At 33.9% G+C, this 15,060-nt stretch overlaps 1 protein-coding gene across 1 annotated transcript in view; it reads left to right on the plus strand.

Moving 5' to 3' along the window:
- Positions 1 to 15,060, plus strand: part of LOC116779340 (E3 ubiquitin-protein ligase MIB1-like) — a 124,879-nt gene that overhangs the window by 10,586 nt on the left and 99,233 nt on the right. Inside the window, exon 10 of the mRNA XM_032673582.2 lies at positions 577 to 846. Within this exon, the coding sequence (XP_032529473.1) occupies positions 577 to 846 (270 nt within the window). The remainder of the gene's footprint in view (positions 1 to 576; positions 847 to 15,060) is intronic.

Here is a 15,060-nt window from a genome sequence, read left to right on the forward strand (position 1 = left end):
AAAAAGAAGATCCACCTGATGTTACTAAGAAGACGGAGAGTTAAGAGAACAATCCACTTTTCCATAAAATAGAATGCTACAAAACCTAGGGCTTTTATATGTGGTAGAAACTAGCTGTGGTCAAGTTACAGCTCGAACATGGGAACATGGCTGAATGCTGGCTGAATTTAGTCCGATGAGTGAGAGAGCCGATTGCCCTTTCGATATTACCCACTTTTTCGCCCCCCCCTCCCCCCCTTAACAGACAAGATGACCAACGCCTCTTCAACATAAGGCATGTTGCAAATGTCTACGGGTGACGGTAACCATTTCTTATTTTTCTATCATACGGTTCCAGTAGATAGAAAAAGAAACTTCCAAATGAAAACCTATATTGTTCTATCTCTAGCTGCCATTGAACAGGATTTATCCATACGTCTTAATTAGCATATTAAACTCCATATACTTATGAGTAATGAGAAGTTAGAACTTCCTGTTTTACTGTTTTTTAACATCCGGAATGATTAACAAATAAAAATACTCCACAATTAATAGCATTTAGAAAATGTTTTTGAACGAAATGTTAATTATATATAGGCAGCGGCTCAAAATGGACATGTAGAAGTACTGCGGGTGTTGTTAGAAGCTGGGGCTGAAGCTGACGCTGAGGATAGGGATGGAGATCGAGCAGCGCATCACGCGGCCTTTGGTGATGAGTCCGCAGCCTTAAGGGCACTAGCGGCAGCGGGTGCGGACCTTAATGCGAGGAACAGACGACGACAGACACCGCTCCATATAGCTGTGAATAAAGGACATCTAGCCGTCGTACGCACTTTGCTCCAATTGGCTGTACATCCCAGTTTGCAGGTTAGTTGACTTTTTTGTGTGTAGCAAATTGGGCAAAAATGAATTTATTTATTTAAAGAGATTATTAACACCTAAGATCTGAATTAATAGAATAGATGTAAGCCCCCGTTTTGCAGGTAAGTAAATTTTTTTGTTTATTTTATGGGTAACTAACGAAAATAACGCTATACTAGTGGTTTTTATCTTTATTTTGCGCTCTTAGTTAGGTTTAAAAGCGTTTTAATCGTACGATTTAAAAAAGAAAAAATTGAGAAAAGAGATTAATATGAAATGACAAGGATTTGGAACTTTCGTCTCACGAAAGACTGAGGAGGCATTAAGATCTTTATTATATCGTGTTTTTTAGCGTTTGTTTTATTCCGTACAATATCCATATATCGTAATATATATTGTACATAAAAAAAAATTATCTTCTGCTCTTTTTTTTAACTTTCTTGCCATTCCTGATGCCTATTCACTACTTGTAGTCCATTCTGTAAGATTTTATAAATTTTATTTAATTATATGTTAAAGTAAAATATTCATGTATAAGTGACATCGAGGTATTTGGCTGCTATTCGTCCAAGGTTTTCGTAATGTTACATGTTAAGTCGGCGCGTGTTTTACCTAAATCGTTTCATTAAATCCCCGTCTATAACATTATATACAACTATAGTTTTTGTGATTGATGATCGATAACCATAAAAGTAGAAGTAAAAATCGCTTAAAAGTATTAATGTAAATAAGCAATACCGTTATTTATAAATTCATATTAAGTCCGTCTTTTCAACCGATCAGATTTTCGTTCGTCCCTCCATCCACCCAAAATTAATTTAAGGCAAAGGATTTTTCCGTTGTCTTTGTCTTATTTTCTATTTAAGTTACGGTAAATCGAGTATTTTCCTTTTATAGCAGTCCTTTGAAGTTTTCATGATTTCTTTTCTTTATATTAGCAAGCGCTCGCAGCTTCTTCTTGGAGAGGATCTCTTAGAAAGTTTTTACGTTTCCACTATCCTTAAGGCTTTGATGACGTCATTTTACAGCAGTTTTTAATTTCTCCTAAACGACGCCAGATGCTGTAAAATTTTATGTAGAACTGTTTAATCTTTAAAAACGAAAAAATACAAACATATATATATATATATATATATATATATAATCCATTTGTAATGAACGGAAGAACAATGTATGATCACTTTCGTCAACAGTTGTATACGCTCTCGTTACGTAACGATTAAGCAATTTATCAGAAGAGGAATCCGTTACATCAAACAATGGAATTGCAAAACATTTCACAATTAATATGTGAATCAACCTACTCCATTAGCCCTGATTCTTATTTGTCTCAACCACACGTGACTTTCCTTGATTGTTCTCGGTTTTAATTACGCATTCGAATTGAACCTCATAGAGTACACCATCCAATATTAAAACGTTTTGACGTATTTTCTTATATAATTTCATTAATACTTAATTAATTTCTTCATTTCTCAGTGAATTTATTTTGAAGTGTAAAATAAATACGCCACGGCATCTGAAACTTAATTATTCCAAACAAACAGTTGTGATGGCTTTACATTGTACGACAGTTTAAACCTAAAAGCTTTATTTTATATTATAATAATTATTTTAAACTTTCAAGCCTCGATACCAGAATGTTATGTCCATAGTCAGTTTGTATTCCTCTTAGTGTACTAAATGAGGAACGTCCATTATATTTCATGTTATTGTGTAGTCTTAGTGTACTTTTCATATTATTTTGTGGGTTAATGTCTCTGCTTTTAATATAGACAAGTAGAGTTTCAGCCTGTAATGAGTGTAGACGACGCTCTCAGACATGCGGTCGTCGTAATTGCCAAACTTTACGCGACCCTCGCCCCTCCCAACCGGCTTGCCATTTATGTCTCTTAACATTGTTTTCTTAGCGACGAATGTATAACTCCCAGGTCACATACCATCTCATTTAAAATTTAACAAAGGATGCCCGTGTAGGTTGAAAGGTCATTAAGGAATGTGCACTTTTGTCTCTTATTCGATGTCATAATGAATATCCGGTGAATGAAAATTCAGCTTACGTTTAAAGCCCGAATTTCAGCAAGAAATTAAAAGCCCGAGGCGCCCTTCCGCAAGCGACTTGTCTGAAATCTATGTTTAATGAAATAACTATCCTAAAGTTTGTGTCGTATTGAAGTGCAATTGGGTGTAAAGCTATTTAAATCTGAATAGGGCATTGTGTAGGCGCTTCACCTTGCTTCAGATGAGCTGGAGTCTTATCCTTAATAAAGTTAGAGCTCCGCCGCCATCAGCCCCCGGTGACTACAACCACATGGATCAAATTAAATAGCATTAAATTTTCATTACCCTTAGATAATAATCTAATTTCTGAGCCTTTGTGCGTGAACAATTCAAAATTGCCATTATAGACATATTTCTAGTCAGGAGGTAGGAACTATGTACTACTATGTTTAAACGTTAGGAATACGAGTAACTTGAATTTACAGAAAGTTCATCGTTGTTACAAAGTAGGGAAGAGCGTGTCAGGAGTCAGCAAAGACGTTTGTTACGTAAATATCGGCTGGGCGTGTTGCGAATTGGGCAGAATACGCGATGAGGGGAGGCGTATGTCCCATTTCTGCTGCATAAGTAGAAGTATTCAGTTTATGTTAAGTAGCTGTGACAAGGACGCGGTAATATTTATCGACGTTACTTCTATGTCATATACTAGAGGATTTTATAAATACATTTGTTACATTCGACAAAGATTTGGTGATAACAAAAAAAAAAAACAGTTGCATAAAGGTCAAAAATCCTACCAATAAATGAGCTACTTGAATAACGTTCGGTAACTATTCAGAAAACAGTCGGTGGATATAATTTACAATGCTGATTGAATATTATGAAACAAAAGATAGCCAAGTAAAACCACAGGCGTGAATTCAAAGTTTCCATTTCTAGTTATGTGGCGATTTATATTCTGCGCCCACTCGCCGCCCGAGAAATCTCATGTTGGAGGTGCTCTTTCAATTTGAATCGGAACACTCGGATCGGGGAATAATGTATTTCGATATCGACCCTTCTTTCACAACGAATCCTCCTGTTTATCGCCGTTCTCATTTATTCGATCGTCGTCGCCTTTATTTTTTTAACACAAACTGGCTGTAGTGTTTATCCGACGCTCTGTACTATTAGCGGGGTCTTTGTTTTGAGACGCAATCAGGTTGCTTCGCTCATGGAGTAATTGAATTGTCCCATCAACGCGATACGCGCACTTTCCTTTCTGTAAAAGAATTTCTACTTGTCAAATATCCTTATTATGTGACAATATGTTAAGTATAAATACATATATTCTGATGCTCAACCAAAGTATTTCATTTAATGTGAGTAAAATTTCAACAAATGTATGTGTGTGTAGTTTCTAAGAGCTGGGAAACATTGATGGAAGCGATCGTATTCTAAAGATAAAAATAATATATACTTTAACCACCGCTAAAGAAACTCAAGCAATGATCTCCAATAAAGATATCTTTAGGCATTTATTTAAGTGAAACGTGTCTAAGAAACTTCTGCTAGTCTGGTACGCAGTCTAAGTTTCTCTAAGCGATCCTTTGAAAGCAACAAAAAGTACATTTTCTAGATAGCCACTTCCTTGCTACAATTTAGAATTCCTTTGAATTTTGTACCACGCCATAAAATAGAATGCTCGTGCCGTGGAATATTTTTAACATTACAATAAAGAAAATATATTTTTAGTAATATGATATTTATTTTGTAGGGCACAGATAATATAATTATGACATAAAGAACGGAACATATGTTACGGTATACGTATACCCTTATAGCTTATTTAAGAAAAGAAAGCGGTGGGCAGTTTCCTTAACCGAAGGCCAGTTTAAATGGCCACTTGGTATTCCAGACGCGACGCGGACATCCTGCGGGCCCTTAACCCGCGCCTAGTTTCGCCTATTTGAGGACTATTTACGTCATTTTGTTTGATAATCTCCTATTGTATCGGCGGGTTGCGCAGCACCCCTGCGCGAATTATGCGAGTTATCTATTGGAAACGTGCGTTGCGTACGGGTATGTAATGAATAAATAATTCGATCTCATTATTCTAAACAATGATAGATTTGTTATCTTAATATTTGAATTGAATATTCATATTTATAAAAAGGAACCAATTAGTCTATATCTTTTTCTGAGGCTACTAAGTAATTCTAACTCAGCGTGTCAAAAGCTAGACCGAAAATGCTACATGTTGAAAGATAAGATTTTTTGATGAATTTTACAAACTGAAACTTTCATAAAACCAAGAAGACGATCATTAATATTCATCATTTCATTACTAGTAATTAATCTTCTGTCCGTCCTTCCATTATCATTAAAATTAATTCATATAGTTTTATATTGTTATAGATATGAATGTAAACAGAATTCTAACAGAAAATAAAAAAAGGGGATGGGTAGTTAGTTTGTGTTTGTTTCTAAATAGACCTATTCTATGTGGTTAACTTGATGCGGACCAACAATTTTTATTACATTTTATACAAAACTGAATGGGAAGAAATTCTAAAATAAATTGAGCGAAATTGTGATTTAATTTACGTGACTCCGTTAAAGCTCTGATTTTATAATATATGTTTCATGTGTAACATATTTTAAACACGTTAATGTTAAAAACACACACACACACACACATATATATATATATATATTTAGGGAAAAGCTTAAGTAATTGAAAAGAAATGTTCAACATCATTAAATTAGATCTCAATGTAATGGTTGTAAATTCCTTGCTAGATGAAAGAAGCTTACAAATCCTTCACGTACATGGAGCTCTGCGACATTTGCTGACATCGCATTAAAAAGAGAAGCGTGATCGTCCCCGTATTATCTGCGGCTTTCAGATTTTTGTTCCTATTCCCGGTTCAAGCGTCTTATTGAAATCTAATTTTCTTTAATCCCATGGCCCGACGACTCTCAACTGAAAGCCCCAGTTTAGCCATTAGTATTTCTATTGTTGTTGCAGCCTCGTCTATCTTTTTGGTACCCGAGTTAGATATTTTCTTTAACTTTATTTCTGTTGCTAAACTGAAAGATATTTGCTGCAAGTTGCAATTGTTATTGAATTTCCTGTGATATAAATAATTTACTTTGTTTTTAAATTAATATTAGTTATTTTAAATCTTCGTCGGAACTGGCGCGTCAATTGAGTTTTTTTATGTACAAACTTGGATTCTACAGTATGTACTCATTGTAATCAGACTGTGGCGTAGATGGGATTACCAAGTTTGCTTTAATTTCCGAGCTATGGTTGCTTGTCGTTTAGGTCACAAGCTTAAATTCACTGCGCCTTGCTGGGGTCTTGTGGTGCGAGGCGCTACAGACTGATTTATGCTATTTGCGCGTTAAGCGGAATTAATGGCTTTATTACGGTTTACTGTTTGGGGATATTCGGTTCTATTGCGGTATTAGTATCATTGACACTTAAGATATATTTTTAAAGGTCGTTGAGCATGTTTCGATATAAAAAATGTTCAATACTGTTCTGATTTTTATTTTGTTGATATGAAATGTTCATAAATATAATTGTATTTGAATTCTAGTTATTGTAATTTTTATTTTATAATTGAAACTAGGTACCAGCCCCGGCTTCGCTTAAACACAAAATACAAAATAGCCAAAACTATATTTAGTCAAAACTAAATATAGTTTTGGGAATTATTCAACTTATATTTTAATAACATTCAAATGGTACGCCCGATTTAAATGATTTAAAAGTAATATACAGATACTGATATAGGCTTGAAAACGAAGTAATTTATTTTAATAAGACTTAATAACGTATTTATCTAAATAGCTTTCCAATAAACGCTTTAGGAATGCCAATTGTTAAAAGTTGTAAAATGGATATAGTATGTTATCCTTTAGGTAGAGACATGCCACCGCGGACTTTTTTGTAGACCTATATAAGATACACAATTCCACCATATATTATTTTATTATATCTCAAAGACTTTAGGTAGCGTTTTCGTTGAAAGCTCTCAGACGGCTCATATTTTCCCGACATCTTCAACAAATATCGTTAATGTACACACAAGTGAATACAAAAACTTAACAAATTATATTCTAAAACATTCCTCGAGAATCACGTCATCGAGTGGTGATAACTGTTTGATAATTAATCGGTGCAGTAGTTTTTCCGTTTATCGCGAACAGACAGACAGACAGACAGACGCGGCGACGGACTTTTTTTTATAATATGTTTTGATTGATTATAGTTATGTAAAGGCTGTTCATATATCGAAAAGTTTTGTTTTATTCGATCGTAAGCCTTTGAAAACAACAGTAGTATTACGGCTATTCTAGAAGAGATATTGAGGTTTCTAAGTCAACTTTCTTTATAACTCAAGTCGTAAACAACAAGTCAATATCTCCATCATTTTTCTTACTCGTCGGATACAAATCATTAATCTTACATGATCACAGAACAATGTCGTTAACTTTTTCTATTTAACTTCTTTTATTGTGAATGTGAATTCCTACTTGTATTTGATACAAATGTCTAAGGAATTTTCTTTTGATTACTACTAATAATTTCCAATATTAATTTTAATATCCTTATAAATATAAAATATTCATCACGCAACCCTTAGATATCATTAAGTATTTTCTTTCCAAGTTCTTAGCGTCTTTAAATTTTGGAACTTTCACGGAAATTACCTACACTGTTTATCAAGTGACAAGAGGAGGCTTAAATAAGCTTAGTTCAACTGCGTCATTCGAGCTTGAAAAGCGATATTCTTATTAAATATGTTATAGATATTTATCATCCTATCATAATTATTAATATGTTTGTGTAACAGAAACATTAATTTTGTAATATTTTTTTTCATTCATTATTTCATTAATTATTCATTAAATTATTATGTAAATAAAACCTTGCATTATTTATCGGACGGAAGCGTTGGTAGATAGGTATTATGCTTGTATTTAGAACAAGACCTCCTTTAATAAAGTGAGCAAGCATCGAGAGCACTTTTTTTTAAGTAACAATCCCAGCGAACAGAATGAAATAGGATTTTATGGAAAAATGAAACCGCTAAAGCTACAGATGTTGAAATAAAAAGTGTTCCAGCCAGCCAGTAATTCCACTCAGAAGAAGCTGGCGTCTATATACTGATATAGTATATTGCTCATAGCAGTAGCCTTTTATATATTATTTACGATAAATTTTTATGTTTTTCCTAACATCGATTGGACTACGAATGTTTTATTACTTTTAATAAATATAAATAAGGCATATACAATAATAATAAGTATATGGATTTAGGGATAACTTTAATATGTCATAGTATATTTGTGTTATAAGAAAATATTTATAGAAATGACTATGTGGTTTTCGTAGTAGCGCTTACATAAACACACAGACGTACATACGTTTATGATAAAATTAACATTTTTATACACGTCACTTTCCTGTTCTTCCGTTTTTAAACTATAACGAAATTTTATTAAAGACTCCACTGAAGATCCCTCAAAGATTGTTAGTATTTTTGATGAACAGTAAAAAAACAATCAAAAAGGATTTGCTATACTAAATGTAACGTTACAGCATTTTCCAAATTTCGCGAAATAAAAGATTCTTCATAACGTAAACTGTCATTTATAATTGAAATACAGTTATTGAAACTACAAACTATGACGCACAAATATTGTATCTAAGTTTATCATTGAGTTTCAGACAAACAAGTCCCTACAATTTTCTCTAAGGGATTGTGAAGTTTCTGAAGTAATAGTTGTAACGAATGCTTGTTTTGATATAAAAATGAAATGGGACTTTCTGTTGTGACAATAAATACAGATTTTGATATATCACACCATATAAAATGATGAACACGGAGAAGCGGTCGTTTTATTTGAGCAAGATAAATTAACGCGCCGTGGGATTAATGATCGAGTTATTATTTTAATTAAAGTCAACCGACCTCTGTATATAATGTACTCGTACATACCGTTCGATGTCCCAGAGCGATGTGACGTCACGTCGATGTACATCTTAATAAAGAAAGGTTTAGTTAAATATAAGTATGACAAATGAAAATAATAAAGTTGGATGGGGGTCTGATGTGTGATTAACGGCATGCAGGGTTTCATTATGGGGCATCATAATTCTTGTGTAAGTAATAACTCGTGTGGCACACATTCCCCGGTCGGCGCGGCACGCAGGTGAAAAATTTGAGCCCCGTTTTGTTGTGGCGCTGGCTGTTTTATCTCGGCTTAACGTTACGAGGATTTGTGGCTCACTAAGTAAGGTTTTATGTCCATGAAACGCCTGCAAGTTTGCTCCCTAGATAAAAATGTTTCTCGGTTCTTGCACTTAAAAGTTACGGATGCTGTTACACTAAAAAATGTTATGTTGAAATGGAAATTATTTACGTTCATTCAACATCAAGCTTTATTGTAATGTTTAAATGTTTTGGAGGCATAGTTCTGCTGGTGGAAATTTTCAAAGACAAAGTTTAACACAAAAATTTACAGAGAATACACCGGCTGCAGTTAAACTTTATTTCCTGAAGTCTTAACGGCACCGGAAGAGTGAGTCATAAATAACGCGCAGTGCACGTTTGCTTCCTTTCTTCTGCTAGAGAAGTAACCTTCATAGTTTCCAGTTCTCTTAATATATTGACAAAGTTGGTCTTACTTTGTATACAGTTCTAGTTTTGTTTGCTACTAGAATAATTTTGTTAAAAGGAACAGTTGTGAGGTAAGGATGATACGTTTTAAAAAACCCAAACGAAAAGGAATACAAATGTACAAACAATGTAGCGAGAAAATAGTATCGTTGCATACCTGTTTAGGGAGGTGTTGATCAAGGAATGTAATCTGGTGAGCTTACGGTTGTGTGCTGACGGTGGCATCGGTCGGAGGTCTCCTAGCCGCGAAACGTACCACTACCAGCTTACAAACGGAATTCACAGCTACCGGTAAGATTGCATCGCCTACATAATTTAAACAACTTTAATTTAGGACATTAAATTTCCTTTACGAAAATTAACCTTAACATTAAACCATATACGTAAAAGTATAATATTGTTATGAGAGCTCTAAGTGTCGATTACATGATCGAATTATAGTTATTTTATATAGATGATCAATTACCGGGGTTCGGAATGATAAGCGGTGTTCATTATGCCATGGCTCTGCGAAGTAATCAGATTCATCAGCCTTTGTCTCGGTGTTAGACGGACGCGATCGTCTGCGTCGATTGTTTACTTCGTTAGCGGTATTTCAACACCCGTTCATACGCTGCAACAATCTTTGATCCTGTTATCCTAGACTGTGGGTAAATATTCTACGTCTTCCAACTGTTTGCTACGTGATTATGTTCGTAATATAAACTTTACATTAAATATTTTTTTTTTTTAATGTAACAGGTGTTTTAATTTAGTCTAAACTAATAAAGTGGATAGACTTAATTAAATTCTTAAAAAAATAAAATAGTCGAGTGTATAAATTGTAATCACTGTTAAATAAAAAACGCTTGAAGACACATCAAGATGTATGTGGAGTTACGCTAAGTTACTGTTCTCGACGCCACCTGCGTCCTATACAGTTTCGCATAGTGTAAATTTATGTATGCTTTTAACGCTCTCACCGTGAGCCACCTGACCTGGGCAGGCATTTCGTCGGACAAATGTCTCCCTATCCGTATTTATATTGGGTACTTATTCTAACGCTGACTGACTTCGTGTGCTAAAGCAATCTCTTCGTTTTTCAGACGAGCGTATTTTTCTACCGTATTTATGATCTGGAAAGCTTTTGTTAGCGTTGGTGCCAAATGCGATATCTCAATGTATTTTATAGGTTCCAGATTTTTTAAATCTTTTATTTGAATTTTCTTATTATTATTTGACTAAAGATTAAAAGTAAAATAAATTCTGTAATTTAATTAACTTACCCCAAGTATTAATACCATAAAGCAATATTTCAAGGGAGGAAATATTTCTCTTGTTACTGTAATAAATTTGATTTGGGTGCATAAAACGCTGTAGGAACCGAATACGTATAAAAACTTTTTTAATATCGAGTGAGGCTGTCAGCCTGGCCCTTAGATGAAAACCCAAAATAGAATACTTGTTATAATTCATAGGTATAACAGCTATTTCATAAAAATGCAGACAAAAATCATAATGACATAAAAACAGTTTATTTGATCTCAAAGTAGAGCAAAGTCGCACTCAATTACGTACGCGGCTTATAACATAGTCGGCCACGTTATTTTTAAAGTCCATTTTATTTTAACTTAATAATTTAAATGCAATATTATTTTAGTGCTGTATATATTTTTATAATGTTTAAAGTTATTATATGATCTAAAATAAATTCATCCGAAGTTTGTTAATATCAATTTAGTTGATATCAAATTTTTCAACATGTTTACAAAAAATTTTTTAGTTTGTTGAAAATGGATTTGTAAGAAAATTTTGAATTCAGATAGCTGGCCTCGTTAATCTGAAAATGTTGCCACTTCAAGGCGCAGGGTTAGCGCTGACCTAACTCTAACTGGGTTGAACACTGTTACGTATGCTTTGAATATTAAAAATAAAGGTTTCTTGGACATTTTGTAATATTATCACGATATATCGACTTTTCTATACTATTTACACCTAGAATTGAGTTCTCTTAGTGCTCTTTAGTGTCGCAATCAAAATAAAACACTGAAACAAAAACAAAACTATAACAATATAATTTTAAGATGTCTAGCACAAAAGTTAAGGAAACCATCTTAGATTAGTGCAAGTTAAAGCCTTTTACTCTCGAGAAATCTTTATGTTGTTTAAATTTAGTGAAAACTTTAGCTAGAGAAACATAAAAGTTGAAGAAAATATAGCTAGAGGGAAATTATTGTAGTGCAAGTGGAGGCGGTGCGTGAAACAAGTGCCGCTGAGAAAGCGATTGTGGGGCTATCACGTTCGTGGAGATTTACTACTCCGAGATACGCTTTCCTTTACTGTCTAACCTCTACCCCTGCCGTGTTTACTGCGCTTTTAATATTCTCTACGTTTTGCCCTTGTAATTAAAGTTTATTCGGAGCCTTATCTCAATTTTTTTTATAAATATATAACAATAAAACCCAGGTCATGTATTATCCTTTTGTAAATTCTTATTTTTCCCTACGTTTTAAGATTATTTATAGCTGAAAACTGGTGCGTCATAAGAATATATTATTAATAAAATATCTCCTCGAATGCATGATACTATAACATATCTTCGACATTCACTTTATCCTGCTACCGCAAATATCCTGCTCATTGCAAGCATTTATTATAGCTAGGAGTTGGAACGCGGAACTCGATAAGTTCCGAGCGAGAAGTTGTTATAAGTATTCCCTGGGAGCGAGGCCGATCCGGGTGGCGACGGCGTCAGGCGGCCCGGGAATCGACGTCCGAGACGCCACAAAAACTTCCCCAGCTTTATTACTATCATGCTAATTAAAATAGCTCCGAATAGATTACCAACAGTTTCTGGCTGTGAGCGCATAATGTGCTGCTTTTATGACGTCACGCTTTATGTCTTCTCATTAGCCCTGCTTTCGACTGAACGAATTTTTACGGTACATATTAGTGACTCTTCGACAGTTTTTTTTGACTTTATTTCAGTTTTTAAATTACTTTAATACTATTTGTTTCACAAAATTATTAATTATCTTTAGGTTAAGCTAAAATCAATTAGTTATGGCTGTTAATGTAAAAAGTTGAACATATAAATAGTTTCTGATAAATTCATATAAATATATAATCTTTACTCTTTTTAATACTTTAATCGTTTTGAAATTCGTTTAATAATTTATTACGTATTGATATAAAATGCTATAAATTAAAACAAACGGGATTTAAATTATTGTTTCAATTATGGTGCTGGTCGAATGGTCAGCATTAACTCGGTGTTTATACAGATATATATGTATATATATATTGTAATTGAGTTTCAAAGGTGAAAATGTTTCGAGCCGCTCGTTAACCACGTGAGAATTACCTATTGTTTATGTTTTAATTTGAAATTGCCTTTTGTTATCCCTGGAATATTCAGTTCCGCTGTTGTCCCTTTGCTCATTAATAAAGAGTTTTACATATATGGATATATTACGTACATTCGAAATAAATAACTTTTACTTGTACATGGCGATTATATTTAAAAAATATGATTAAAAGGACAAAACCATAAATAATTGATTATTGAAATTTATTCTGGATTTAAATTTAAACCGTGTTTAATCTGAATCCGCAATAAATATTCGGATACGCGGTTTAATATTCAATAAAGAATTGGTTTACGTAAGTGTGGTCTCCCAGAAGTTGAATAAGCATTTTTTTTGTAGTAATTACTTCATCGTCGGCCGCAAAAAAATACTCTCATTTGTTTTTCAGCTGCGATAAAACAGAAAATGAAAATAGGCGGCCATTTCACGAAACCTGGCCTTTGTGCTTCACCGTCGCCTTCGGTTTGTTTATTTCGGGGGAGTGCCTCGTAAACACTCGCAGACCGATATACTAAATTTAAGTTGGCCTTCTTTATTTTCTCCGGAGAAATATTTTCTTTTTTTAGTGGTGCACGGCTAAGCCGGATTTTTTACTTAATTCTTTCGCGAGTATTTTTAAGCTTGCCGTCGTCCATTTCATACGAAACCGTAATAATACAAAAAGGGATATAAGTTTTGAATATGTTGAAAGCACAAGCACAACGTTGGACAGCGAATGATCTGATAGCGAGCGCCGAACTCGTATATCTTTCAAAGCTATTCTAGCTACTTAATTTACTGCCACAGCAACGCCACATGCACGCTCCATATCCACCGTGTTATTGCCAACTTGAAAACAAGAATGCCACACACATTTCCTTCATATCTCCTGAATTTAAGCGTCTACCCAACCTTACTTTCACATTTTCTACTCTTAACGACACTTACTTAAAGCCTTTGTTGTTTTTGTTTTCAGTTTCCATATTTTCAAGCGAATATAACTTGTATTTTATTCACTGTTTTATTCTTTTTGAGTAATTTAAGTTTTCATTAGATATGGAAATTCAGTTCTATTATTTCTTTTTCTTATTGATCAATGTAATTTACGCTGATATTTGCTTGGTCATGGATATTTAAAGTTCATTTCTGTTTCTATTGCGTCCGAACAAATAGTTAGTCGTGTACATTAGAATCATTTTTTTTGCGAGAGCTTTCAGCCATAGCGCATTTCAAGTTACATAAGTAAAAACCTAAACCACGGTATTGTAATCGGCTTAAATCGTATATTTTATGACTTTTCCATGTGAATGCATTTTATTGCTACAGTTCAATGGATTACAAAGTACCTAACCCTTGTTGGCGTATAACAAAAGACGTTTTATCCACGTTCGTTAAACTCTTTGATTCATGGCTGTTACAATATGGGTGGAAATTTCAGACGGGTTCAGTGAAAAATTGCTAAAAAGTTTTTTGAAATACGTGAATGTGGTTTTAACTTTCAGACTTAATTACTTTGAAGAGCGAATATAACTTGGTAATATAAGCAATTAGAAACTTATTTGACGCTGCTGGTCCGCCTGTTCCGCCTGAGGGGCAGAAATCGTGAGCGGGATGAGCCATTACTTGCTTTCACAGAACTTTTCCTTTTAAAAGTCGTCTCTTACTCTTTCAAAACTTATTATATTGGATAATTTTCTCAGAAATATGAATATGATGGCTACAAGTTAGGCAGTTTGAGTTATTAAAGGAAAAATTTAAGCTATTAGCACTTGAGATATTATCGCCAACGGGTTTAAGAACATTCAGATTTACGATAATCTATATTGTCATTTCTAACGATATTGCTGTTTTAATGCTTCGAAATATATACTGTGTAACTTTCATTCTATCATAATATTAACCAAGCAACCATAATTCCATGAAAATAATATTACTAAGGTCATATTTATTGCTCCTATGAAAAAAAATCGGATCAGCAAACTCATATGCAAAAGCCAGTGACAACGATACTGATTCTTCACGTCGTATGCATCATAGTTTTGAAAGGACCTCGAATCTGGTGCACACAGCGTACGTCCAATAGCTTGTCAATCCATCCATCATGTGCGGCGACTGACGAATCGTCCGTTTTCACATGCATTCAGTGGTCAAAAACAATAGGAACTGTTGTTTTGTGAACTGAAAATTTCATAGGTTAAAAAAAACACGTTTTCTGT

Source organism: Danaus plexippus, chromosome 2 (genome assembly GCF_018135715.1).
Source record: "Danaus plexippus chromosome 2, MEX_DaPlex, whole genome shotgun sequence".
In the NCBI taxonomy this organism is placed as follows: domain Eukaryota; kingdom Metazoa; phylum Arthropoda; class Insecta; order Lepidoptera; family Nymphalidae; genus Danaus; species Danaus plexippus.